The sequence below is a fragment of the Scyliorhinus canicula genome, chromosome 16, assembly GCF_902713615.1.
Source record: "Scyliorhinus canicula chromosome 16, sScyCan1.1, whole genome shotgun sequence".
Lineage (NCBI taxonomy): Eukaryota > Metazoa > Chordata > Chondrichthyes > Carcharhiniformes > Scyliorhinidae > Scyliorhinus > Scyliorhinus canicula.
Window position 1 is genome coordinate 6,219,837 of NC_052161.1, and position 25,553 is coordinate 6,245,389.

General features: G+C 57.9%; 1 protein-coding gene across 1 annotated transcript in view; it reads left to right on the top strand.

Moving 5' to 3' along the window:
* Nucleotides 1-25,553, top strand: part of LOC119979682 (slit homolog 1 protein-like) — a 266,812-nt gene that overhangs the window by 164,037 nt on the left and 77,222 nt on the right. The window contains exons 10-14 of the mRNA XM_038822220.1: nucleotides 6,163-6,234; nucleotides 20,131-20,202; nucleotides 20,480-20,551; nucleotides 22,426-22,569; nucleotides 25,110-25,273. Of these exons, the coding sequence (XP_038678148.1) occupies nucleotides 6,163-6,234; nucleotides 20,131-20,202; nucleotides 20,480-20,551; nucleotides 22,426-22,569; nucleotides 25,110-25,273 (524 nt within the window). The remainder of the gene's footprint in view (nucleotides 1-6,162; nucleotides 6,235-20,130; nucleotides 20,203-20,479; nucleotides 20,552-22,425; nucleotides 22,570-25,109; nucleotides 25,274-25,553) is intronic.

The following is a 25,553-nucleotide window of genomic DNA, read 5'->3' on the forward strand; positions in this document are numbered from 1 at the left end:
CTCACCCAGGCTCGCAAACTTCCCGTCTACAAACAGGTCCCTCAACTTCCTAACACCTGCCCTGGGGCAACTCAGGAACCCGCCATCAATTCTTCCCGGGACAAACCGGTGGTTCCCCCGTATCGGGGACCCCCTTGAGGCCCCCACCTCCCCCCTGTGCCGTCTCCATTGCCCCCAAATTTTGAGGGTAGCCGCCACCACCGGGCTCGTGGTATACCTTGTTGGAGGGAGCGGCAGCGGCGCCGTTACCAGCGCCTCCAGGCTCGTACCCACACAGGACGCCATCTCCATCCTCTTCCATGCTGCCCCTTCCCCATCCATCACCCACTTACGCACCATCGCTGCGTTGGCAGCCCAATAATGCCCACAGAGGTTGGGCAGCGCCAGCCCCCCCTATCCCTGCCCCGCTCCAAGAACACCCTTCTCACCCTTGGGGTCCCATCCGCCCACACAAACCCCGTAATGCTTCTGTTAACCCGCCTGAAAAAGGCCTTCGGGATAAGGATGGGGAGGCACTGGAACAGGAACAGAAATCTCGGGAGCACCGTCATCTTGACTGACTGCACCCTACCCCCCAGAGACAGCGGCAGCATGTCCCACCTCTTAAACACCTCCTCCATTTGCTCCACCAGCCTTGTGAGGTTTAGCTTATGCAAGGCCCCCCAGCTCCTGGCCACCTGGACCCCAAGTACCTGAAGCTCCTCTCCGCCCTTTTTAGTGGGAGCCTCCCAATCCCCCCCTCCTGGTCCCCCGGGTGTACAACGAACAGCTCGCTCTTCCCCAAGTTGAGCTTGTACCCGGAGAAATCCCCAAATTCCCGGCTAATCCTCATCACCTCCGGCATTCCTCCCACTGGGTCCGCCACATACAGCAATAGGTCATCCGCATAGAGCGACACTCGGTGCTCCTCCCCACCCCGGACCAGCCCCCTCCAATCCCCCGACTCCCTCAGCGCCATAGCCAGGGGTTCAATTCCCAACGCAAAAAGCAGGGGGGACAAGGGACACCCCTGCCTCGTCCCCCGGTACAGCCTAAAATACTCCGACCTCCTCCTATTCGTGGCCACGCTCACCATCGGGGCCTCATATAACAGCCTCACCCACCTGACAAACCCCTCCCCAAACCCAAACCTTTCCAGCACCTCCCACAAGTACCCCCACTCAACCCTATCAAAGGCCTTCTCCACGTCCAACGCCACCACTATCTCCGCCTCCCCTTCTACCGTTGGCATCATTATAACATTCAAGAGCCTCCGTATGTTAGTATTCAGCTGCCTCCCCTTCACGAACCCCGTTTGATCCTCGTGGATAACCTGCGGCACACAGTCCTCTATTCTCGTGGCTACAATCTTCGCCAACAGCTTGGCGTCTACATTTAAGAGTGAGATCGGCCTGTATGACCCACACTGCAGGGGATCCTTGTCCCGCTTAAGGATCAAGGAAATCAGCGCCCGAGACATCGTCGGAGGCAGAGCCCCCCCTTCCCGTGCCTCATTGATGGTCCTAACCAACAGGGGGGCCAACAGGTCTGCATACATCTTATTGAATTTGACCGGGAACCCATCCGGCCCCGGCGCCTTCCCCGACTGCATGCTCCCTATCCCTTTGACCAGCTCCTCCAGCTCAACCGGCACCCCCAGTCCCTCCACCTGTCCCTCCTCCACCCTCGGGAATCTCAGCCGGTCCAAAAAGCGCCCCATCCCCCCCCCCCCCCCCCCCCCCCCACCGGGGGTTCGGACCGATACAGTTTCTCATAAAAGTCCCTGAAGACCCCATTAATGTCTACCCTCCTGTGCACCACATTTCCTCCCCGATCCTTAACTCCACCAATCTCCCTAGCCGCATCCCGCTTACGGAGCTGGTGTGCCAGCATCCTGCTTGCCTTCTCCCCATATTCATACACCGCCCCCTGTGCCTTCCTCCACTGAGCTTCCGCCTTTCTGGTGGTCAGCAAGTCGAACTCAGCCTGGAGGCTGCGCCGCTCCCTCAGCAATCCCTCCTCCGGGGCCTCACGTATCTCCTGTCCACCCTCACCATCTCCCCTACCAATCTCTCCCTCTCTCTCTGCTCTCTCCTCTCCCTGTGGGCTCGAATGGAGATCAACTCCCCCCTAACCACCGCCTTCAGCGCCTCCCAGACTGTCCCCACTCAGACCTCCCCATTGTCATTGGCCTCCAGGTACCTCTCGATACACCCCCAAACCCGTCCCGCCCACCTCCGCATCCGCCAGCAGCCCCACCTCCAAGCGTCAAAGTGGGCGCTGGTCCCTCTCCTCCCCCAGCCCGAGGTCCACCCAGTGCGGGGCGTGGTCAGAAATGGCTATCGCCGAATACTCAGCATCCTCCACCCCCGCAATCAGCCCCCTACTCATAACGAAAAAATCAATCCGGGAATAGGCCTTATGCACATGGGAGAAGTATGAAAATTCCCTGGCCCTCGGCCTCGCAGACCTCCAAGGATCCACCCCTCCCATCTGGTCCATAAACCCCCTCAGCACCTCAGCTGGCCTCCTACCCGTCCTGGACCTGGATCGATCCAGTGGCGGATCCAGCACCGTGTTGAAATCCCCCCCCCCATTATCAGGCCCCCCGCCTCCAAATCTGGAATCCGGCCCAACATGTGCCGTATGAAACCTGCATCATCCCAATTCGGGGCGTATACATTGACCAGCACCACCCGCTCCCCTTGCAGCTTGCTGCTTACCATCACATACCTCCCGCCGCTGTCTGCCACCACACTCGACGCCTCAAACGACACCCTCTTCCCCACCAGGATTGCCACCCCCCAATTTTTTGCATCCAGCCCCGAATGAAACACTTGGCCCACCCATCCCTTCCTCAATCTAACCTGATCAGCCACCTTCAGGTGTGTCGCCTGGAGCATGGCCACATCCGCCTTCAGCCCCTTCAGGTGCGTAAACACGTGGGCCCGTTTGACCGGCCCATTCAGCCCCCTCACATGCCAGGTTATCAGCCGGATCAGGGGGCTACCTGCCCCCCTCCCCCCGTCGACTAGCCATTACCCTTCCTCAGTCCGCCACGTGCCCGCGCCCCCCGCTGAGCCCGTTCCCCACGGCGACAGACCCTCATCCCGATCCCCTCTACATGCTCCAGCTCCTTCTTGGCCATTCCAGCAGCAACCCAGTACCCCCCCCCCCCAAGCCTCCACGCCCCCCCAAGCTAGGGCCCCCCCAGCTGCGTAACCCCTTCCATTGTGATTAGTTGGTAAGTTGATTGTCATTGGCCGAGGTGTTGCCATGGGGAAAGCAAAGGAGGACGATAAACTTCCCCAGTTCCCAGGTAATTCACAAAAGCCGCAGGATTTGAACATATTCCTTTTGTTTGCAAAGAACAGGATCCTTCACATGACCATATATCATTTCTATCAAGCGTAAATGAGCCATATTATGAGCTCGACTGATTATCTCAAATTGGTTGTTAGTGCAGCTAATAACGCACTCACGATTGTTCAGTGAGTGCAGCCCAACAATGGGATCACATCCAACAGTGGATGTTTTGTGGGCAGATTAGTTGAGTACGCTTTGTACTCTGTCTATTACAAACAACCAAAGATTGATTGATGTTTATTGTCACATATACCAAAGTACAGTGAAACGTATTTTTCTGCGGCCAAGGGAATGTACACAGTACGTACATAGTAGACAAAAGAATAATTGATGGAGTACATTGACAGTGGTGCATTAACAAATAGTGATTGGTTACAGTGCGGAACAAGGCCAAACAAGGGCAGCATAGGGCGTCGTGAATAGTGTTCTTACAGGGAACAGATCAGTCCGAGGGGGAGTCGTTGAGGAGTCTGGTAGCTGTGGGGAAGAAGCTGTTCCTATGTCTGGATATGCGGGTCTTCAGACTTCTGCCTGATGGAAGGGTCTGGAAGAGGGCAATGCCTGGGTGGGAGGGGTCTCTGACAATGCTGTCTGCCTTCCTGAGGCAGCGGGAGGTGTAGACAGAATCAATGGGAGGGTGGGAAGCTTGTGTGATGCGTTGGGCTGAGTTCACCACAGTCTGCAGTTTCTTGCGATCTTGGGCCGAGCAGTTGCCATACCAGGCTGTGATGCAGACGGATAGGATGCTCTCCATGGCACATCTGTAGAAGTTTGTGAGAGTTGATGCAGATATGCCGAATTTCTTTAGCTTCCATAGGACATAGAGACGTTGTTGGGATTTCTTGACTGTTGCATCAATGTGAATGGACCAGGACAGACTGTTGGAGATGGTGACCCCCAGGAACTTAAAGCTATCGACCATCTCCACTTCGGAGCCATTGATGTAGACGGGGGTGGGGGGTGTCGGCTGCACTTCCTGAAGTCGATGATCAGCTCCTTGGGTTTGCTGATATTTAGAGAGAGGTTGTTTTCGGTACACCATGCCACCAAGTGATCGATCTCCTTTCTGTCGTATGACTCGTCATTGTTTGAGATATGACCCACCGCAGTCGTATCATCCGCAAACTTATAGATCGAATTGGAGTTAAACCTTGCCGCACAGTCATGGGTGTATAGGGAGTACAGCAGAGAACTGAGCACACATCCTTGTGGGGTCCCGGTGTTGAGGACTATTGTGGAGGAGGTGTTGTTGCCGATCCTGACAGATTGCAGGATGTTGGTGAGGAAGTCGAGGATCCAGCTGCACAGGGAGGGGCCAAGTCCAAGATTGCGGAGTTTGGTTATTAGCCTTGTCGGGTTAATGGTGTTGGAGGTGGAGCTGTAGTCTATAAACAGCAGTCTGATGTAGGTGTCCTTGTTGTTGAGATGTTCGAGTGTTGATTGTCGAGCCAGTGAGATAGTGTCTGCTGTGGACTGGCTGCGGTGATCGGCAAACTGCAGTGGATCGAGAGCGTCTGGGAGGCTGCCGTTGATCCGCCTCATGACTAGCCGCTCGAAGCATTTTGTGATAACAGACGTTGGGGCCACTGGTTGGTAGTCGGTGAGGCACGGTACCTTGTCCTTCTTTGGTACTGGTACTTTGGTGGCCTTCTTGAAGGAGGTGGGGACCTCAGAGCGGAGGAGTGAGGTGGTGAAGATATCTGCGAATACACTCGCCAGCTGGTCTGCGCAGGTTCTGAGTGCTCGCCCAGGGACTCCGCCAGCTGGTCTGCGCAGGCTCGGAGTGCTCGCACAGGGACTCCGCCAGCTGGTCTGCGCAGGCTCGGAGTGCTCGCACAGGGACTCCGCCAGCTGGTCTGTGCAGGCTCTGAGTGCTCGCCCAGGGACTCCGCCAGCTGGTCTGCGCAGGCTCCGAGTGCTCGCACAGGGACTCCGCCAGCTGGTCTGCGCAGGCTCCGAGTGCTCGCCCAGGGACTCCGCCAGCTGGTCTGCGCAGGCTCTGGGTGCTCGCCCAGGGACTCCGCCAGCTGGTCTGCGCAGGCTCCGAGTGCTCGCACAGGGACTCCGCCAGCTGGTCTGCGCAGGCTCTGGGTGCTCGCACAGGGACTCCGCCAGCTGGTCTGTGTAGGCTCTGAGTGCTCGCCCAGGGACTCCGCCAGCTGGTCTGTGCAGGCTCGGAGTGCTCGCACAGGGACTCCGCCAGCTGGTCTGTGCAGGCTCTGAGTGCTCGCACAGGGACTCCGTCGGGGCCCGTCGCTTTCCCCGGGTTTATTTTCAAGAAGGCAGGTCTTATCTTCGAGGCTGTAATAATAATAATAATCGCTTATTGTCACGAGTAGGCTTCAATGAAGTTACTGTGAAAAGCCCCTAGTCGCCACATTCCGGCGCCTGTTCGGGGAGGCAGGTACGGGAATTTAACCTGCGCTGCTGCCTTGTTCTGCATTGCAAGCCTGCTGTTTAGCTCACTGTGCTGAACCAGCCCCTTGTAGTGGGTATGGGTATGTCCAGGGCTGTTGTGGCGGGTGGCTCTGATGTCTTGGCTGACTGGGACATACTGGAATTGAGAAGCACTCCTGCGGTATAAATTGTGATTGTTTGAAATTTGGTGTTCTTGTGTTTGTCCTGGTAAGTGCAAAATTAAAAGCAATATTCGGCAATATTCAAATTCTGTTCTACTGAGTGACTTTAAGGCCATAAGACCAGAAGACAAAGGAGCAGAATTAGGCCACTCGGCCCATCGAGTCTGCTCCACCATTCAATCATGGCTGACCTTGTGTTTAGAATTATCCTCATGGTTCTATTTCACTTTCATTCCAGACGACTAGAACAGAATGGGATTAAATCTGTTCCACCAGGAACATTTACTCCATATAAAAAGCTGCGCCGTATGTAAGTACATCTCTTCATTTCTCGTTCTTCTTCAATCTCTCAGTTGAAAATTAACATTTACAATTAGCACATTAACCTTTCAACAAACACAAATAAGTATTATTTTAATGCAAGATTGAACACTGCCCAGTCCGCTACACTGTCCCCATCAAACATTCCCAGGACCGGTACAGCACGGGGTTAGATACAGAGTAAAGCTCCCTCTACACTGTCCCCATCAAACACTCCCAGGACAGGTACAGCACAGGGTTAGATACAGAGTAAAGCTCCCTCTACACTGTCCCCATCAAACACTCCCAGGACAGGTACAGCACAGGAGTTAGATACAGAGTAAAGCTCCCTCTACACTGTCCCCATCAAACACTCCCAGGACAGGTACAGCACGGGGCTAGATACAGAGTAAAGCTCCCTCTACACTGTTCCCATCAAACACTCCCAGGACAGGTACAGCACGGGGTTAGATACAGAGTAAAGCTCCCTCTACACTGTCCCCATCAAACACTCCCAGGACAGGTACAGCACAGGGTTAGATACAGAGTAAAGCTCCCTCTACACTGTCCCCATAAAACACTCCCAGGACAGGTACAGCACGGGGTTAGATACAGAGTAAAGCTCCCTCTACACTGTCCCCATCAAACACTCCCAGGACAGGTACAGCACGGGGTTAGATACAGAGTAAAGCTCCCTCTACACTGTCCCCATCAAACACTCCCAGGACAGGTACAGCACAGGGTTAGATACAGAGTAAAGCTCCCTCTACCCTGTCCCCATCAAACACTCCTAGGACAGGTACAGCACGGGGTTAGATACAGAGTAAAGCTCCCTCTACACTGTCCCCATCAAACACTCCCAGGACAGGTACAGCACAGGGTTAGATACAGAGTAAAGCTCCCTCTGCACTGTCCCCATCAAACTCTCCTCATGTACTTCGGTGCCAATTTATGTGTGTTAACATTCCTTTGAAGCACTTCTTGACATTTTGCTATCTCAAGGGTGCTATATAAATGCAAGTTGTTGTTACCATTTGAGGAATACGTTCATAACTTGTCCCTCGAACATAAATTATTTGGCAATATTATGAGCTGCATTCTGGAGGGAGACACAGGGTCAAGGTCGAAGAGATTATGTTGTTCTGTCAAAGACCCGATCATTAAATTTGTAAGCGTGAAAGCCTAAGAAATGATAAATAGAATCAGGCAGGAGTCAGAGAGATAAGGAAAAAGCACAGAAACCTCCACTCAAGCACTGGTTACTATGGCGATTCGCGTGCAACAGGTTAATACCTTTTCTTCAGAGACTGCGTTTGTTCAGCAGACTATTGAAATCTTTAATGAAGGGAAGCTTTCCCCCTCTCTGAATGTCTTTTATTCCCTTCCCTCCGTATCTAGGCCTTCACAGATCATGTTGTAACTGCACTTAGTAGTCTGACCTGCCCCCCCCCCCCCCCCCCCTCCTCCCCCCGGCCAGGCCTCGGCCTAGCATTTAGAGGATGAGGAGGGGCCATAGTGGCCCAGGGAGGGGGAGGCACAGGGCAGATTAAACCAGAATGGTAAAATTATTCGGGCAGATCGCATTCTGTTGACAACCTCAGGCAACCAGATCCATGAGTTTTGATCGGGCAGGTGAAGAAAATGTATTCCCTCTGCTGAGGGGAATTTAGAAGAAGGACGCATAATTAGACATCAGATTTAGGCCAGAGAGGCACAGGGGGCAGTAAAAAGCAGACTCCTGCCCCCATCCCTCCCCCAGGTGACCGGGAAACTATCGGATTGCCATTGAAACCCATCGGGGTTCGCTAATCTGCCGTCCTTACCCAGACTGGCCTACACGTGACACCAGTCCCACAGCAATGTGGTTGACCCTTAACTGCCCTCAGCAGTGGTCTCGCCAACCGTTGAGTTATACTCGAGCAGGTGGCCCACAGCCATTGAATGAATATTCAAAAAAAAAGACACAGTTGAAAAAGGGCCAACGTTGCCTTCAGGCAGTTGTCACGGACGCCTAAGAACAGCGAGACCCACAATATGGTTGAAGAATCCGGCCAATTTCAACCTTGCCTGCTTCCAAGCCACCATCACAGGGAGTGTCGCAGTGTCAACACGGGCCATCTCACCTCTAATCTGCAATTCTACTGTTAGCTGAATGTTATCTAGTCCAAGCATGTCAATTATGAAATGCTATGGGATCTTTGTATGTGATCAATTGTGATATAGGATCTTTGACAGATAATTTGTCTTTCTTTCAGTAACTGTAGTGTGATAGGAGAAGCTGCCATTCAATCAGATTAGGACCGATCTCTATCCTAATTCCATCTACCTGCCTTGACCCCAAATCCCTTAATAACCTGCCTAACAAAACTCTATTGTCAATTAACGTTCCTGTATTGACTGCTTTTTCTGAGTGAGTCTTCCATATTTCTACCGCCATCACATCCTTAGTGTCATGGTTCTGTTTCCAAGGTTATGTCCCCCGTCTTAGATTCTGTGGGCAGCACGGTAGCACAGTGGTTAGCACAGTTGCTTCACTGCTCCAGGGTCCCAGGTTCGATTCCCGGCTGGGTCACTGTCTGTGTGGAGTCTGCACGCTCCCCCCGTGTCTGTGTGGGTTTCCTCCGGGTGCTCCAGTTTCCTCACACAGTCCAAAGACGTGCAGGTTAGGTGGATTGGCCATGCTAAATTACCCTTAGGTTGGGTGGGGTTGGTGGTTTACGGGGATAGGGTGGAGCTTAAGCCGGCTTAAGTGGGGAGCTCTTTCCAAGAGCCAGGCACACTCGATGGGCCGAATGGCCTCCTTCTGCACTGTAAATTCTGTGCTGATTCCCCCACCAGCAGATACACTTTCCATCGAGCCTACTGAACCCTTTCAAAGTCCTAAAGAAACTCAATTAAATTATCTCCTCTTCTTCTTTGAGCTTCCCTCATTTTATTCAGGGTGACCACAGTGCATGGTCCTTTCTCCATCTCCTTCTGTCAATCAATCATTCCTCTTTCACTCCCCTTTAATCTCTCATCACCGCATCTTTCCGCCTGGTCTCAGGCTTTTCCTCTTCACCTTCCTGGTCGTCCCATCTCCAACGTTCACTGCTCCACGTTTCCTCTCTCTCGCTCTCCCTGACAGGCGGTCAGGCCAACTCAATCTCTCCTCAGCTGCTTTGGTTGATGCTCCCATGGTTTTCACTGACACCCTCGATCCCGATCCACTGGTTCCTGGTTTTTTTTTTTCTCTTTTCTTGTTACTTCACACATCCATCGGCACAGCGGCACAGTGGTTAGCACTGCTGCCTCACCGAGCCAGGGTGCTGGGTTCAATTCCGGCCTTGGGTCACTGGCTGTGCGGAGTCTGCACGTTCTTCCCCGTGTGTGCGTGGGTTTCCTCCGGGTGCTCCGGTTTCCTCCCACAGTCCAAAGATGTGCAGGTTAGGTGGATTGGCCATGCTAAATTGCCCCTTAGTGTCGAAAAGGTGTACAAGTTGGGTGGGAATATGGGGATAGGGTGGGGGAGTGGACCGAGGTAGGGTGCTCTTTCGGACTCGATGGGCTGAATGGCCTCCTACTGCACTGTAGGGATTCTGTAATTCTATGGATCTCAGTATCTGCATCTCATTCGTATTCAATCTCTGTTCCTCTCTTCAATGTGATCGAAGTTTCTGCACTGTAGGTTAGGGTGGGTTACTGTGTTACGGGGAGAGGGTGAAGGTGTGGGCTGAGGTAGGGGTGCTCTTTCCAAGGGCCGGTGCAGACTCGATAGGCCGAATGGCGTCCTTCCGCATTGTAAATTCTATGATCCTGTACAAGGCCGGCCTCACAACTATCTTGTAGATTCTTCCTTTCAGTTTCTGGGATGCCTTTCTGCCACAGCACTCCCCTCTGTCCTTCTTCCAGTTACTCCGAGCAGGGTCCACCCATTGCTTAATTTGCATTTCCATCTCCTGCTGCACTGACCCCCGGGAATCGAAACAACTCTCTGGGCGGGATTCTCCGGGCTCTGGCTCCGAAATCGCGTTTGCCGATCGGCCGGAGAATCCACGCTGGCGCCGAAATCGGGGGCAATGCCGCTTTGACTACGCTCCGCCCCCCCCCTCTAAAACCGCGTACTCTAGGAGTGCGGCGCTCACTGTATGGACGGCCTCAGGATGGTGCCTGAGGCCCTCCCCCCTCCCCCGCCGATGCCCTGCCCCCAATGCGCAGAGTTCCCGATGGCGTAGCGTGTGGTATTTATTTTCAGGAACCCAGTCGGGGGGGGGGGGGCGGAGCCGATCTGCGGACAGTGGGGGCTTTGGCAGGGGCTGGGGGCATTGGTGGGGGGTGGCCTGGTCAAAGGGGTGGGGCACTATTTGAAAAAATGAAATTAAAATGGCTTATTGTCACGAGTAGGCTTCAATGAAGTTACTGTGAAAAGCCCCTAGTCGCCACATTCCGGCACCTGTTCGGGGAGGCCGGTACGGGAATCGAACCGTGCTGCTGGCCTGCCCTGGTCTGCTTTAAAAGCCAGCGATTTAGCCCAGTGAGCTAAACCAGCCCCTCATTCCGGCAGGCCGCCACCGACCCGGCAATTCTCCGGCCGTTTCCGCAGCTCGAGCCGGGGGGGGGGCTCCATGCTGCAGGCCTGCTGGCCCCCCCACCAGACGGAGGATCGGTGGCCATTTTGAGCCATCTTTGCGATCGTAAAACGCCACCGTTCCCGCACCGTTCCCACTCCGTTCCCACTCCGTTCCCACACCGTTCCCGTTTCCACACCGTTCCCACACCGTTCCCGTTCCCACACCGTTCCCACTCCGTTCCCGCACCATTCCCACTCCGTTCCCACTCCGTTCCCGCACCATTCCCACACCGTTCCCACACCATTCCCACACCGTTCCCGCACCGTTCCCGCACCATTCCCACACCGTTCCCACACCATTCCCACACCATTCCCACACCGTTCCCGCACCGTTCCCGTTCCCACTCCGTTCCCACACCGTTAACGCCACCATTCCCACACCATTCCCACACCATTCCCACACCGTTCCCGCACCATTCCCACACCGTTCCCTCACCGTTCCCACTCCGTTCCAGCACCATTCCCGCACCGTTCCCACACCGTTCCCGCACCGTTCCCACTCCGTTCCCACACCGTTCCCGCACCATTCCCGCACCGTTCCCACACCGTTCCCACACCGTTCCCGTTCCCACACCGTTCCCGCACCGTTCCCGTTCCCACACCGTTCCCGCACCGTTCCCACTCCGTTCCCACACCGTTCCCGCACCATTCCCGCACCGTTCCCACACAGTTCCCACACCATTCCCGCACCATTCCCGCACCATTCCCGCACCGTTCCCACACCGTTCCCACTCCGTTCCCATTCCCACACCATTCCCACACCGTTCCCACACCGTTCCCACACCGTTCCCACTCCTTTCCCGCACCATTCCCGCACCGTTCCCACTCCGTTCCCACACCGTTCCCACTCCGTTCCCGCACCGTTCCCACACCGTTCCCGTTCCCACTCCGTTCCCACACCATTCCCGCACCGTTCCCGCACCGTTCCCGTTCCCACTCCGTTCCCACACCGTTCCCACACCGTTCCCGCACCGTTCCCGTTCCCACTCCGTTCCCACACCGTTCCCTCACCGTTCCCACACCGTTCCCACTCCGTTCCCACTCCGTTCCCTCACCGTTCCCACACCGTTCCCACACCGTTCCCTCACCGTTCCCACTCCGTTCCCTCACCGTTCCCTCACCGTTCCCGCACCGTTCCCACACCGTTCCCACACCGTTCCCTCACCGTTCCCACACCGTTCCCACTCCGTTCCCACTCCGTTCCCACTCCGTTCCCTCACCGTTCCCGCACCGTTCCCTCACCGTTCCCCCTCCGTTCCCACTCCGTTCCCTCACCGTTCCCACTCCGTTCCCACACCGTTCCCACACCGTTCCCTCACCGTTCCCACACCGTTCCCACTCCGTTCCCACTCCGTTCCCACTCCGTTCCCTCACCGTTCCCGCACCGTTCCCTCACCGTTCCCACACCGTTCCCACTCCGTTCCCTCACCGTTCCCACTCCGTTCCCACTCCGTTCCCACTCCGTTCCCGCACCGTTCCCACACCGTTCCCTCACCGTTCCCGCACCGTTCCCACTCCGTTCCCGCACCGTTCCCACACCGTTCCCGCACCGTTCCCACTCCGTTCCCTCACCGTTCCCGCACCCTTCCCGCACCGTTCCCGCACCGTTCCCGTTCCCACACCGTTCCCGTTCCCACACCGTTCCCGCACCATTCCCGCACCGTTCCCACACCGTTCCCACACCATTCCCGCACCATTCCCGCACCATTCCCGCACCGTTCCCACACCGTTCCCACTCCGTTCCCATTCCCACACCATTCCCACACCGTTCCCACACCGTTCCCACACCGTTCCCACTCCTTTCCCGCACCATTCCCGCACCGTTCCCACTCCGTTCCCACACCGTTCCCACTCCGTTCCCGCACCGTTCCCACACCGTTCCCACACCGTTCCCACACCGTTCCCGTTCCCACACCGTTCCCGCACCGTTCCCGCACCGTTCCCGTTCCCACTCCGTTCCCACACCGTTCCCACACCGTTCCCGCACCGTTCCCGTTCCCACTCCGTTCCCACACCGTTCCCTCACCGTTCCCACACCGTTCCCACTCCGTTCCCACACCGTTCCCACACCGTTCCCACTCCGTTCCCATTCCCACACCATTCCCACACCGTTCCCACACCGTTCCCACACCGTTCCCACTCCTTTCCCGCACCATTCCCGCACCGTTCCCACTCCGTTCCCACACCGTTCCCACTCCGTTCCCACACCGTTCCCACACCGTTCCCGCACCGTTCCCGTTCCCACTCCGTTCCCACTCCGTTCCCGCACCGTTCCCACTCCGTTCCCACACCGTTCCCACTCCGTTCCCACACCGTTCCCACACCGTTCCCGCACCGTTCCCGTTCCCACTCCGTTCCCACTCCGTTCCCACACCGTTCCCACACCGTTCCCGCACCGTTCCCGTTCCCACTCCGTTCCCACACCGTTCCCTCACCGTTCCCACACCGTTCCCACTCCGTTCCCACTCCGTTCCCTCACCGTTCCCGCACCGTTCCCACACCGTTCCCTCACCGTTCCCACACCGTTCCCACTCCGTTCCCTCACCGTTCCCTCACCGTTCCCGCACCGTTCCCACTCCGTTCCCTCACCGTTCCCACTCCGTTCCCACTCCGTTCCCATTCCCACACCATTCCCACACCGTTCCCACACCGTTCCCACACCGTTCCCACTCCTTTCCCGCACCATTCCCGCACCGATCCCACTCCGTTCCCACACCGTTCCCACTCCGTTCCCGCACCGTTCCCACACCGTTCCCGTTCCCACTCCGTTCCCACACCGTTCCCGCACCGTTCCCGCACCGTTCCCGTTCCCACTCCGTTCCCACACCGTTCCCACACCGTTCCCGCACCGTTCCCGTTCCCACTCCGTTCCCACACCGTTCCCTCACCGTTCCCACACCGTTCCCACTCCGTTCCCACTCCGTTCCCTCACCGTTCCCACACCGTTCCCACACCGTTCCCTCACCGTTCCCACTCCGTTCCCTCACCGTTCCCTCACCGTTCCCGCACCGTTCCCACACCGTTCCCACACCGTTCCCTCACCGTTCCCACTCCGTTCCCTCACCGTTCCCTCACCGTTCCCGCACCGTTCCCACACCGTTCCCACACCGTTCCCACACCGTTCCCTCACCGTTCCCACTCCGTTCCCTCACCGTTCCCTCACCGTTCCCGCACCGTTCCCACACCGTTCCCGCACCGTTCCCGTTCCCACTCCGTTCCCACACCGTTCCCACACCGTTCCCGCACCGTTCCCGTTCCCACTCCGTTCCCACACCGTTCCCTCACCGTTCCCACACCGTTCCCACTCCGTTCCCACTCCGTTCCCTCACCGTTCCCACACCGTTCCCACACCGTTCCCTCACCGTTCCCACTCCGTTCCCTCACCGTTCCCTCACCGTTCCCTCACCGTTCCCACTCCGTTCCCACACCGTTCCCTCACCGTTCCCACTCCGTTCCCTCACCGTTCCCTCACCGTTCCCGCACCGTTCCCACACCGTTCCCTCACCGTTCCCACACCGTTCCCACTCCGTTCCCACTCCGTTCCCACTCCGTTCCCTCACCGTTCCCGCACCGTTCCCTCACCGTTCCCACTCCGTTCCCACTCCGTTCCCACTCCGTTCCCGCACCGTTCCCACACCGTTCCCTCACCGTTCCCGCACCGTTCCCACTCCGTTCCCGCACCGTTCCCACACCGTTCCCGCACCGTTCCCACTCCGTTCACTCACCGTTCCCGCACCCTTCCCGCACCGTTCCCGCACCGTTCCCACTCCGTTCCCACACCGTTTCCCGTTCCCACACACCGTTCCCGCACCATTCCCGCACCGTTCCCACACCGTTCCCACACCATTCCCGCACCATTCCCGCACCATTCCCGCACCGTTCCCACACCGTTCCCACTCCGTTCCCATTCCCACACCATTCCCACACCGTTCCCACACCGTTCCCACACCGTTCCCACTCCTTTCCCGCACCATTCCCGCACCGTTCCCACTCCGTTCCCACACCGTTCCCACTCCGTTCCCGCACCGTTCCCACACCGTTCCCACACCGTTCCCACACCGTTCCCGTTCCCACTCCGTTCCCACACCGTTCCCGCACCGTTCCCGTTCCCACTCCGTTCCCACACCGTTCCCACACCGTTCCCGCACCGTTCCCGTTCCCACTCCGTTCCCACACCGTTCCCTCACCGTTCCCACACCGTTCCCACTCCGTTCCCACACCGTTCCCACACCGTTCCCACTCCGTTCCCATTCCCACACCATTCCCACACCGTTCCCACACCGTTCCCACACCGTTCCCACACCGTTCCCACTCCGTTCCCATTCCCACACCATTCCCACACCGTTCCCACACCATTCCCGCACCGTTCCCACTCCGTTCCCACACCGTTCCCACTCCGTTCCCGCACCGTTCCCACTCCGTTCCCACACCGTTCCCACACCGTTCCCACACCGTTCCCACACCGTTCCCGCACCGTTCCCGTTCCCACTCCGTTCCCACACCGTTCCCTCACCGTTCCCACACCGTTCCCACTCCGTTCCCACTCCGTTCCCTCACCGTTCCCACACCGTTCCCACTCCGTTCCCTCACCGTTCCCTCACCGTTCCCGCACCGTTCCCACTCCGTTCCCTCACCGTTCCCACTCCGTTCCCACTCCGTTCCCACTCCGTTCCCGCACCGTTCCCGCACCCTTCCCGCACCGTTCCCGCACCGTTCCCACACCGTTCCCGTTCCCACACCGTTCCCGCACCGTTCCCGCACTGTTCCCACACCGTTCCAACTCCGTTCCCACTCCATTCCCGCACCGTTCCCACACCGTTCCCGTTCCCACTCCGTTCCCACACCGTTCCCCACTCCGTTCCCACACCGTTCCCACACCGTTCCCCGTTCCCACTCCGTTCCCACACCGTTCCCACTCCGTTCCCACACCGTTCCCGCACCGTTCCCACACCGTTCCCGTTCCCACACCGTTCCCGCACCGTTCCCGTTCCCGCACCGTTCCCACACCGTTCCCACTCCGTTCCCACTCCGTTCCCGTTCCCACACCGTTCCCGCACCGTTCCCGTTCCCGCACCGTTCCCACACCGTTCCCACTCCGTTCCCACTCCGTTCCCTCACCGTTCCCACACCGTTCCCACTCCGTTCCCTCACCGTTCCCTCACCGTTCCCGCACCGTTCCCACTCCGTTCCCTCACCGTTCCCACTCCGTTCCCACTCCGTTCCCACTCCGTTCCCGCACCGTTCCCGCACCCTTCCCGCACCGTTCCCGCACCGTTCCCACACCGTTCCCGTTCCCACACCGTTCCCGCACCGTTCCCGCACTGTTCCCACACCGTTCCAACTCCGTTCCCACTCCATTCCCGCACCGTTCCCACACCGTTCCCGTTCCCACTCCGTTCCCACACCGTTCCCGCACTGTTCCCACACCGTTCCAACTCCGTTCCCACTCCATTCCCGCACCGTTCCCACACCGTTCCCGTTCCCACACCGTTCCCGCACCGTTCCCGCACTGTTCCCACACCGTTCCAACTCCGTTCCCACTCCATTCCCGCACCGTTCCCACACCGTTCCCGTTCCCACTCCGTTCCCACACCGTTCCCACTCCGTTCCCACACCGTTCCCGCACCGTTCCCACACCGTTCCCGTTCCCACACCGTTCCCGCACCGTTCCCGTTCCCGCACCGTTCCCACACCGTTCCCACACCGTTCCCACGCCGTTCCCGTTCCCACTCCGTTCCCACACCGTTCCCGCACCGTTCCCGCACCGTTCCTGCACCGTTCCTGCACCGTTCCCACTCCGTTCCCACACCTTTCCCACTCCGTTCCCACTCCGTTCCCACACCGTTCCCGCACCGTTCCCGTTCCCACACCGTTCCCGTTCCCACACCGTTCCCGTTCCCGCACCGTTCCAACACCGTTCCCACACCGTTCCCGCACCGTTCCCACACCGTTCCCGCACCGTTCCCGTTCCCACACCGTTCCCGCACCGTTCCCACACCGTTCCCGTTCCCACACCGTTCCCGCACCGTTCCCACACCGTTCCCGTTCCCACACCGTTCCCGCACCGTTCCCACACCGTTCCCGTTCCCACACCGTTCCCGTTCCCACACCGTTCCCGCACCGTTCCCACACCGTTCCCGTTCCCACACCGTTCCCGTTCCCACACCGTTCCCGCACCGTTCCCACACCGTTCCCGTTCCCACACCGTTCCCGCACCGTTCCCACACCGTTCCCGTTCCCACACCGTTCCCGCACCGTTCCCACACCGTTCCCGTTCCCACACCGTTCCCGTTCCCACACCGTTCCCGCACCGTTCCCACACCGTTCCCGTTCCCACACCGTTCCCGTTCCCACACCGTTCCCACACCGTTCCTGCACCGTTCCCGCACCGTTCCCGCACCGTTCCCGCACCGTTCCCACACCGTTCCTGCACCGTTCCCACACCATTCCCACACCGTTCCCGTTCCCACACCGTTCCCGCACCGTTCCCACACCATTCCCACACCGTTCCCGTTCCCACACCGTTCCCGCACCGTTCCCACTCCGTTCCCGTACCGTTCCCACACCATTCCCGCACCGTTCCCACTCCGTTCCCACACCATTCCCACACCGTTCCCATTCCCACACCGTTCCCGCACCGTTCCCACTCCGTTCCCGTACCGTTCCCGTACCGTTCCCACACCGTTCCCGCACCGTTCCCACTCCGTTCCCACTCCGCCGTCAGCGTTGAGTTTCAGAATCGAAGAATCCAGCCCACTATCTCCAAGTCTTCACCCAGAATCAAACCTTAACCTTCTATATTCCCGGGAATACAATCCAAGTTGATTTCTTCTCCCATAATCTCACCCTTGGTGATATTCTGGAGAATCTGGGCTGGGCCTGCTTCCGAGACCAGTATCTCGGTGCGAGGAGGGGGTGACCAGAACCAGGATAGTTCTCCACAAGTGGTTTAAGCAGAGCTTGGTCTAGTATCTGTATATAATGTTTATCGGGCGAAATGACAATAAAAGGACAAAACAACCTGCAGAGACAGTTCCTTACTCAAGCGAGTCTAAACTCCCTCATGAATATTTAATACCCCGTGTAAAATTAACTGATGTTCGCCACTGATTACGTTCTGGTGCTGCCTGCCTCTCCTCGCTTTACCATCTGTTAGATTAAGGACAGCAGAAGGAAAGTCTTTAACACCTCGACTCTCTTCCCTCCCCTCTCCTCCCCCAAGAGCCTGGGCCCAATTTAAACAATGAGCAACAAATTCAACCCCAGGTCCGATCTGCGGTTTTGAAAATTATCCAATCATTCTACTTCACCTCAGCCCACCTGCATATCCTTCTATTATTTTCTCTGTCGTGTGTTTATTCTACTTCACATATTAATGCATCGATGCTATTCATGAGAGCATAGGAAATAGGAACAGGAGTAGGCCATTCGGCCCCTCAAGCCTGCTCCGCCATTCAACCAGATCATGGCTAGTAAGTACAGAGGTCCAGAGGGACCTTGGGGTGTATGTTCATAGATCCCTGAGGCAGCAGGTCAATTATCATAGATTATCATAGAATTTACAGTGCAGAAGGAGGCCATTCGGCCCATCAAGTCTGCACTGGCTCTTGGAAAGAGCACCCTCCCCAAGGTCAACAACTCCACCCTATCCCCATAACCCAGTAACCCCATCTAACACTAAGGGCAATTTTGGACACTAAGGGCAATTTAGCATGGCCAATCCACCTAACCCGCACATCTTTGGACTGTGGGTGGAAACCGGAGCACCCGGAGGAAACCCACGCACACACGGGGAGGATGTGCAGACTCCGCACTGACAGTGACCCAAGCTGGAATCGAACCTGGGACCCTGGAGCTGTGAAGCAATTGTGCTATCCACAATGCTACCGTGCTGCCCTAATTAGATGAGGTGGTTAAGAAAGCATAAGGGATACTTGCCTTTATTAACCGAGGTATAGAGTAGAAGAGCTCATTAGGACACAGCTAGAGTCAGGGCCGGCTCAACGTACCGGCAACTCAGGCAGTCGCCCGGGGGGCGCCATCAACGAGTGCGTGACCGGCGTCAGAGACCTGCCGACAGAGAGACCGGCCCGCCGATCGGTGAGTCCCGATCATATACCAGGTCACTCCGGCCCCCCCCGACCCGACCCCCTGACCCGACCCCCCCCCCCCACCCCGGACCCGACCCCCCCCCCCCCCCACCCCCGACCCGACCCCGACCCGCCCCCTGACCCGACCCCCCCCCCCCACCCCGGACCCGACCCCCCCCCCCACCCCCGACCCGACCCCGACCCGCCCCCGACCCCGACCCCCCCCCCCCCGCCCCCGGCCCGACCCCGACCCCCCTGTCCCGGACCCGACCCGCCCCCGCCCCCGACCCCCCCCCAACCCGACCCCCCCCGACCCGACCCCCCCCGACCCGACCCCTCGACCCGACCCCCCCCGACCCGACCCCCCCCCCCCCCCCGACCCGACCCGACCTCCCCCCCTCCCCCCAGAGGGTGGTGAGAGTCTGGAACTCGCTGCCTGAAAGGGTGGTGGAGGCAGAGACCCTCACGACATTTAAGAAGCATTTAGACTAACACTTGAAACATTATAGCGCACAAGGCTCAAGTGCTGGAAAATGGGATTAGAATTGATAGGTGCTTGATGGCCAACAGAGACACGATGGGTCAAAGGGCCTCTTTCTGAACTGCAAAGCTTTAACACTCTATGACTGACTCCTTTCTTAATTATTGGGGTTACATTTGCCACCCTCCAATCGACAGAAAATAGGTCTCGAATTTTTAGAATTTTGGATGATGATCACCAACTCATCCATTGGGGGGGGGGGGGGGGGGGGGTGTGATCAACTTTCAATCCCATTAATTTTCCCAGTGCTACTTTTTTACAGTGGCAGCCGTGTGCACCATCGACAGGGTTCACTGCAGCAACTCACCTAGGCTCCTTCGATAGCACCTTCCAAACCCACATTCCCTGGCATCTCGAAGGACCAGGGCAGCAGATACCTGGGAACACCATTACCTGTAAGTTCCCCTCCAAGCCACTCAACATCCTGACTCGGAAATATATCGGCCGTTCCTTCACTGTCGCTGGGGCAACATCCTGGAACCCCCTCCCTAACAGCACGGTGGGAGTACCTACACCACACGGACTGCTGCGGTTTAGGAAGGCAGCTCACCAGCAACTTCCCCAAGGGAAATTCTGACCTCGCCAGAAGTATCCACAATATATTCAATTATATGATGAATATAATTAAAAGAAGCATCATTCTGAAGCCTTTCTCTTCTCTTTCAGAGACCTCAGTAACAACCAGATTGCTGAGATTGCACCCGACGCATTCCAGGGACTCCGGTCGCTAAACTCCCTGTGAGTATTTGCCTGACGAGGGGGCATCAGATTTAAAATGGGAAGGGCATTTCATGTCACTTGGCCAGTCATTCAAGTCACTCTGGCGTGGACACAGCTGGTAATCGCTACACAATACCGACTGGGAGGTCATCCTCCAAAGGGCCAAGGACACAGGTCCATCGCAATGCAGCCACACCGCGTGCTAGCGGCAACGAGGAAAGGTTCGGAAAATCCCCACAGCCCTCCAATGATTGTGTTCCTGCCTTTAAAATTCCTTTGTCTGCTCTAATTCCAGGGTCCTGTACGGAAACAAAATCAACGAGCTTCCGAAAGGAGTGTTTGACGGACTCTACGCTCTACAACTCTTGTGAGTGTTTGGCCTCTTCAAGCAGGGATGTCAAACAATGGCACCATTTCAGGAAGATGGAGGAAGAGAATCCTTGTGGGGGTGGGGAGGGGGGAGAGTTGGGGGGGGGGGTTGCGGTGCGTGTTGAGGGTCAACAGGCAGAACCATGTCAGTGGATGGACAGAAGGAGAGGAATCGCGAAGGTGTGAGCTGCTCCTTATTCTCAGTGCAGACGAAGAGGACCAGGAGGAAAGTCCCAGCTTTTCCCAGCTTCAGTGTTGCCCCTTTTTGCTGACACCCTGGGCTGGATTCTCCCGTAAATCGGAAAAGGCTAATGGGCGGGGAAAGTGGCTTTGAAGCCACCAATGGCAATGGTGGGGGGGGGGCTTTCTCTACTGTACCTGGATCGTGTTCCTGGCCGTATCGCGAGCAGGAAGCGCGAGGACCGGGGCAGTGCACAGCGACCAACCAGTTAACCCCGGAACCTTCCAGCACAGCCCCTACCCCCTCTTCAGGCAGTACCTGGACAGTGCCAGGGCAGTACCCGGGGCAGGACCCTGCCCCCCATGCCAATCACTGCGCTCACCTGAACCTCCCCAAGACTCCTGCCCGGCAGGTGCACACTGCTGAAGACCAGTCATGATTCACGTCATTCTGCCGTGAGGATGGATTTTGATGGGGGGGGGGGGGGGGCGCGGGGGAGAGAGGTTGGGGGGGATGGGGGGGGGGGGGGGTTGATGTGTCGTAGGGCCTGGTGTAATTTTTAAAAATAAATTTAGCCCACCCAATTCATTTTTTCCCATTAAGGGCCAATTTAGCGTGGCCAATCCACCTAACCCTGCACATCTTTGGGTTGTGGGGGTGAGACCCACACAAACACGGGGAGAATGTGCAAACTCCACACGGACAGTGACCCAGAGCCGGGATCGAACCTGGAACCTCGGAGCCACGAGGCAGCAATGCTAACCACTGTGCCACATGCTGCCCTTTGGTGTAATTTATGATTGTGATATTCCTGTCATCGATGGGATGCCCCTTTGGTAATGGGGGGGTGGGGGGGGGGGGGGAACAATCGCGTCACGTGTTTACGCCAACGTCAAACGCCGAACCCACCCAAAGTAAACGGGAGTGAAAAATTCAGTCCTCTGGCTCTGGTCATTGGGATTCGCCTTCTCCCGTCTTTGGGCTGGGGAAAAGTCAGAAACTGGTACCATTTTAAAGAGGATGCAGGAACAGAGGGCGGCACGGTGGCACAGTGGTTATCACTGTTGCTTCACAGCGCTTGTGTCCCAGGTTCGATTCCCGGCTTGGGTGATTGTCTGTGCGGAGTCTGCACGTTCTCCCCATGTGTGCCTGGGTTTCCTCCGGGTGCTCCAGTTTCCTCCCATAGTTCAAAGATGTGCAGGTTAGGTGGATTGACCATGCTAAATTGCCCTTAATGATCAAAAAAGGTTAGGTGGGGTTACTGGGTTATGGGGATAGGGAGCAGGTGTGGGCTTAAGTAGGGTGCTCTTTCCAAGGGCAGGTGCAGACTCGATGGGCCGAATGGCCTCCTTCGTGGAAAGAGCACCCAAAGATGCGCAAGTTGGGTGGATTGGCCATGCTAAATTGCCCTTAGTGTCGAAAACAAAAAGGTTAGGTGGGGTTACTGGGTTATGGGGATAGGGTGGAGGTGTAAGCTTAGCTCAGGTGCTCTTTCCAAGGGCCAGTGCAGCCTCGAAGGGCTGAATGGCCTTCCTCTGCACTGTAAGTTCTATGATTCAAATTGGATAGATCTTTCAAAGAGCTAGCACAGGGTCAAGGGCTGAATGGCCTCCTCTGTGTTATATGTGGAGACAAGGAAACATTTTATCCATCCAAACCAATTTGATAATGTTACTTCCATTTCTCCTCAGGCTTCTGAACGCGAATAAAATCAACTGCATTCGAGCAGATGCCTTTCAGGATCTTCAAAATCTCAGCCTCCTCTCGCTTTACGACAACAAGATCCAGACACTGGCCAAAGGGACTTTCACCTCACTCCGAGCCATCCAGACCCTGTATGTAGAGGAAAACTGCTTCACTTCTCTTAGATTGTGCGGGCCCGGCGAGGGGGGCGGTTTCTTGACGTCGATAGTCTGCTTGTGAGGGGTTGGTTACCTCAGTTGAAGATTGCCACAGTGCGATACAGAATCACTCCAACAGTGTGGGTTCAATTCCCGTACCGGCTGTGGTAGTTTATGGAGCCCCGCCTGGCCCCACCCCCTCCCTGCCTGGCCCCACCCCCCTCCCTGCCTGGCCCCACCCCCTCCCTGCCTGGCCCCACCCCTACCTCCCTGCCTGGCTCCACCCCCTCCCTGCCTGGCCCCACCCCTACCTCCCTGCCTAGCCCACCCTCCCTGCCTGGCCCCACCCCCTCCCTGCCTGGCCCCACCCCTACCTGCCTAGCCCCCCCTCCCTGCCTGGCCCCACACCCTCCCTGCCTGGCCCCCACCCCTACCCCCTGCCTGGCCACACCCCCTCCCTGCCTGGCCCCACCCCCTCCCTGCCTGGCCCCACCCCCTCCCTGCCTGGCCCCACACCTTCCTCCCTGCCTAGCCCCCCCTCCGTGCCTGGCCCCACCCCTACCTCCCTGCCTGGCCCCAACCCCTCCCTGCCTGGCCCCACCCCCTCCCTGCCTGGTCCCACCCCCTCCCTGCCTGGCCCCACCTCCTACCCCCTGCTTGGCCCCACCCCTACCTCCCTGCCTGGCCCCACCCTCTCCCTGCCTGGCCCCACCCCCTCCCTGCCTGGCCCCACCCCCTCCCTGCCTGGCCCCACCCCCTCCCTGCCTGGCCCCACCCCCTCCCAGCCTGGCCCCACCCCCTCACTGCCTGACCCCCACCCCTGCCCCCTGCCTGGCTGCACCCCCACCCTGCCTGGCCCCCACCCCCTCCCTGCCTGGCCCCACCCCCTCCCTGGCCCCACCCCCTCCCTGCCTGGCCCCACCCCCTCCCTACCTGGCCCCACCCCCTCCCTGCCTGGCCCCACCCTCTCCCTGCCTGGCCCCACCCCCTCCTTGCCTGGCCCCCACCCCCTCCCTGCCTGGCCCCACCCCCTCCTTGCCTGGCCCCCACCCCCTCCCTGCCTGGCCCCACCCCTCCCTGCCTGGCCCCACCCCCTCCCTGCCTGGCCCCACCCCCTCCCAGCCTGGCCCCACCCCCTCGCTGCCTGACCCCCACCCCTGCCCCCTGCCTGGCTGCACCCCCGCCCTGCCTGGCCCCACCCCCTCCCTGCCTGGCCCCACCCCCTCCCTGGCCCCACCCCCTCCCTCCTGGCCCCACCCCCTCCCTACCTGGCCCACGCCCTCCCTGCCTGGCCCCACCCTCTCCCTGCCTGGCCCCACCCCCTCCTTGCCTGGCCCCCACCCCCTCCCTGCCTGGCCCCACCCCCTCCTTGCCTGGCCCCCACCCCCTCCCTGCCTGGCCCCACCCCCTCCCTACCTGGCCCCACCCCCTCCCTGCCTGGCCCCACCCCCTCCCTGCCTGGCCCCACCCTCTCCCTGCCTGGCCCCACCCTCTCCCTGCCTGGTCCCACCCCCTCCCTCCCTGGCCCCACCCCCTCCCTGCCTGGCCTCACCCCCTCCCTGCCTGGCCCCACCCCCTCCCTGCCTGTCCCCACCTGGGTTTGGTGACCCTCTGTTTATATGTAGACAATGTCTTCTCTCGAAAGGAAGATGCCGATGGTCCTTTGTAGACGATGGCTAACTTACAGCACATTATCTATTCCATGGAAAGTCTTTACAATTACAAAAGATAAAAAAGTTGAGAAAATGGGCGGCATGTCTGAAAAATTCCAGGTATCGGTTCTAACATCCTGTGGGTCAGAGGTTCACCAATTGGGGAGAACTTACAGAAGGCGGCCAATTAAGAGGCTGCCTCAAATTCGGCAACCTGGGTGGGTTCCTGGGGTGGGACCACAGGGCATCATGGGCCAATCCAGTCCAGCATCACATTGGGAGCATTGCAGAAGCCCAGAATGATGCTCAAATAGGCAAGGTGGGGCCGCCAATTAGTGTGCGTGGGGGATGTGAGAAGGTGTTTGTACGTGGCCAGTGGAGACCTCGGTCTGCACTATTATAGAGCTCAATGGTCAGGCTGCCATATTGGCTGACGGAAGCCTCTCCAGCGACTACAGCCGAACTCCTCCGCATCCCGAACATTTATAATCCAGCACGCACCTTTCCAAATTTCCTCCTCCCAAAACCGCCACCTCAAGGCTGGTAAAATTCTGCTCAAAGTTCCCCCTTGTGTGGAAAACAAGGGGCCACCAATACAACTTGGTCGCTGATAAATCCAATCGGGAATTCAGGAGAAACATCTTTACCCAGAGAGTGGGGAGAATGTGGGACCCACTCCCACGGCGAGTGGGTGAGATGAATGGGGTATTTCAGAGAAAACTGCATCAACATATGAGGGAGCGAGGAATTGAAGGAGATGAGTTGAAGGGTGGGAGGAGGCAAATGTGGAACAGAGGCACCAGCTGGGCCGAATGGCCTGTTTCTGTGCTGTAAATTCAATGTATTATCATCTTTGTCTTGCTTCTCTAACCCTCACCCAAGGCATTTAGCTCAAAACCCATTCATCTGTGATTGCCACCTCAAGTGGCTCGCTGACTATCTTCGCTCCAACCCGATTGAGACCAGCGGGGCTCGCTGCGCCAGTCCGCGGCGCTTGGCAAACAAGAGGATCGGGCAGATCAAAAGCAAGAAGTTCCGGTGCTCGGGTATGGTATCAGTTACTGCTGGGCTTTTAAAATTTCATTTTTTAAAAAAATAATACATTTAGAGTACCCAAATAATTTTTTCCAATTAAGGGGCAATTTAGCGCGGCCAATCCACCCACCCTGCACATCTTTGGGTTGTGGGGGTGAGACCCACACAAACACAGGGAGAATGCGCAAACCCACACAGACAGTTACCCAGGGTTGGGATTGAACCTGGAACCTTGGCGCCGTGAGGCAGCAGTGCTAACCACTGCGCCACCGTGCTGCCCCTATAAAATTC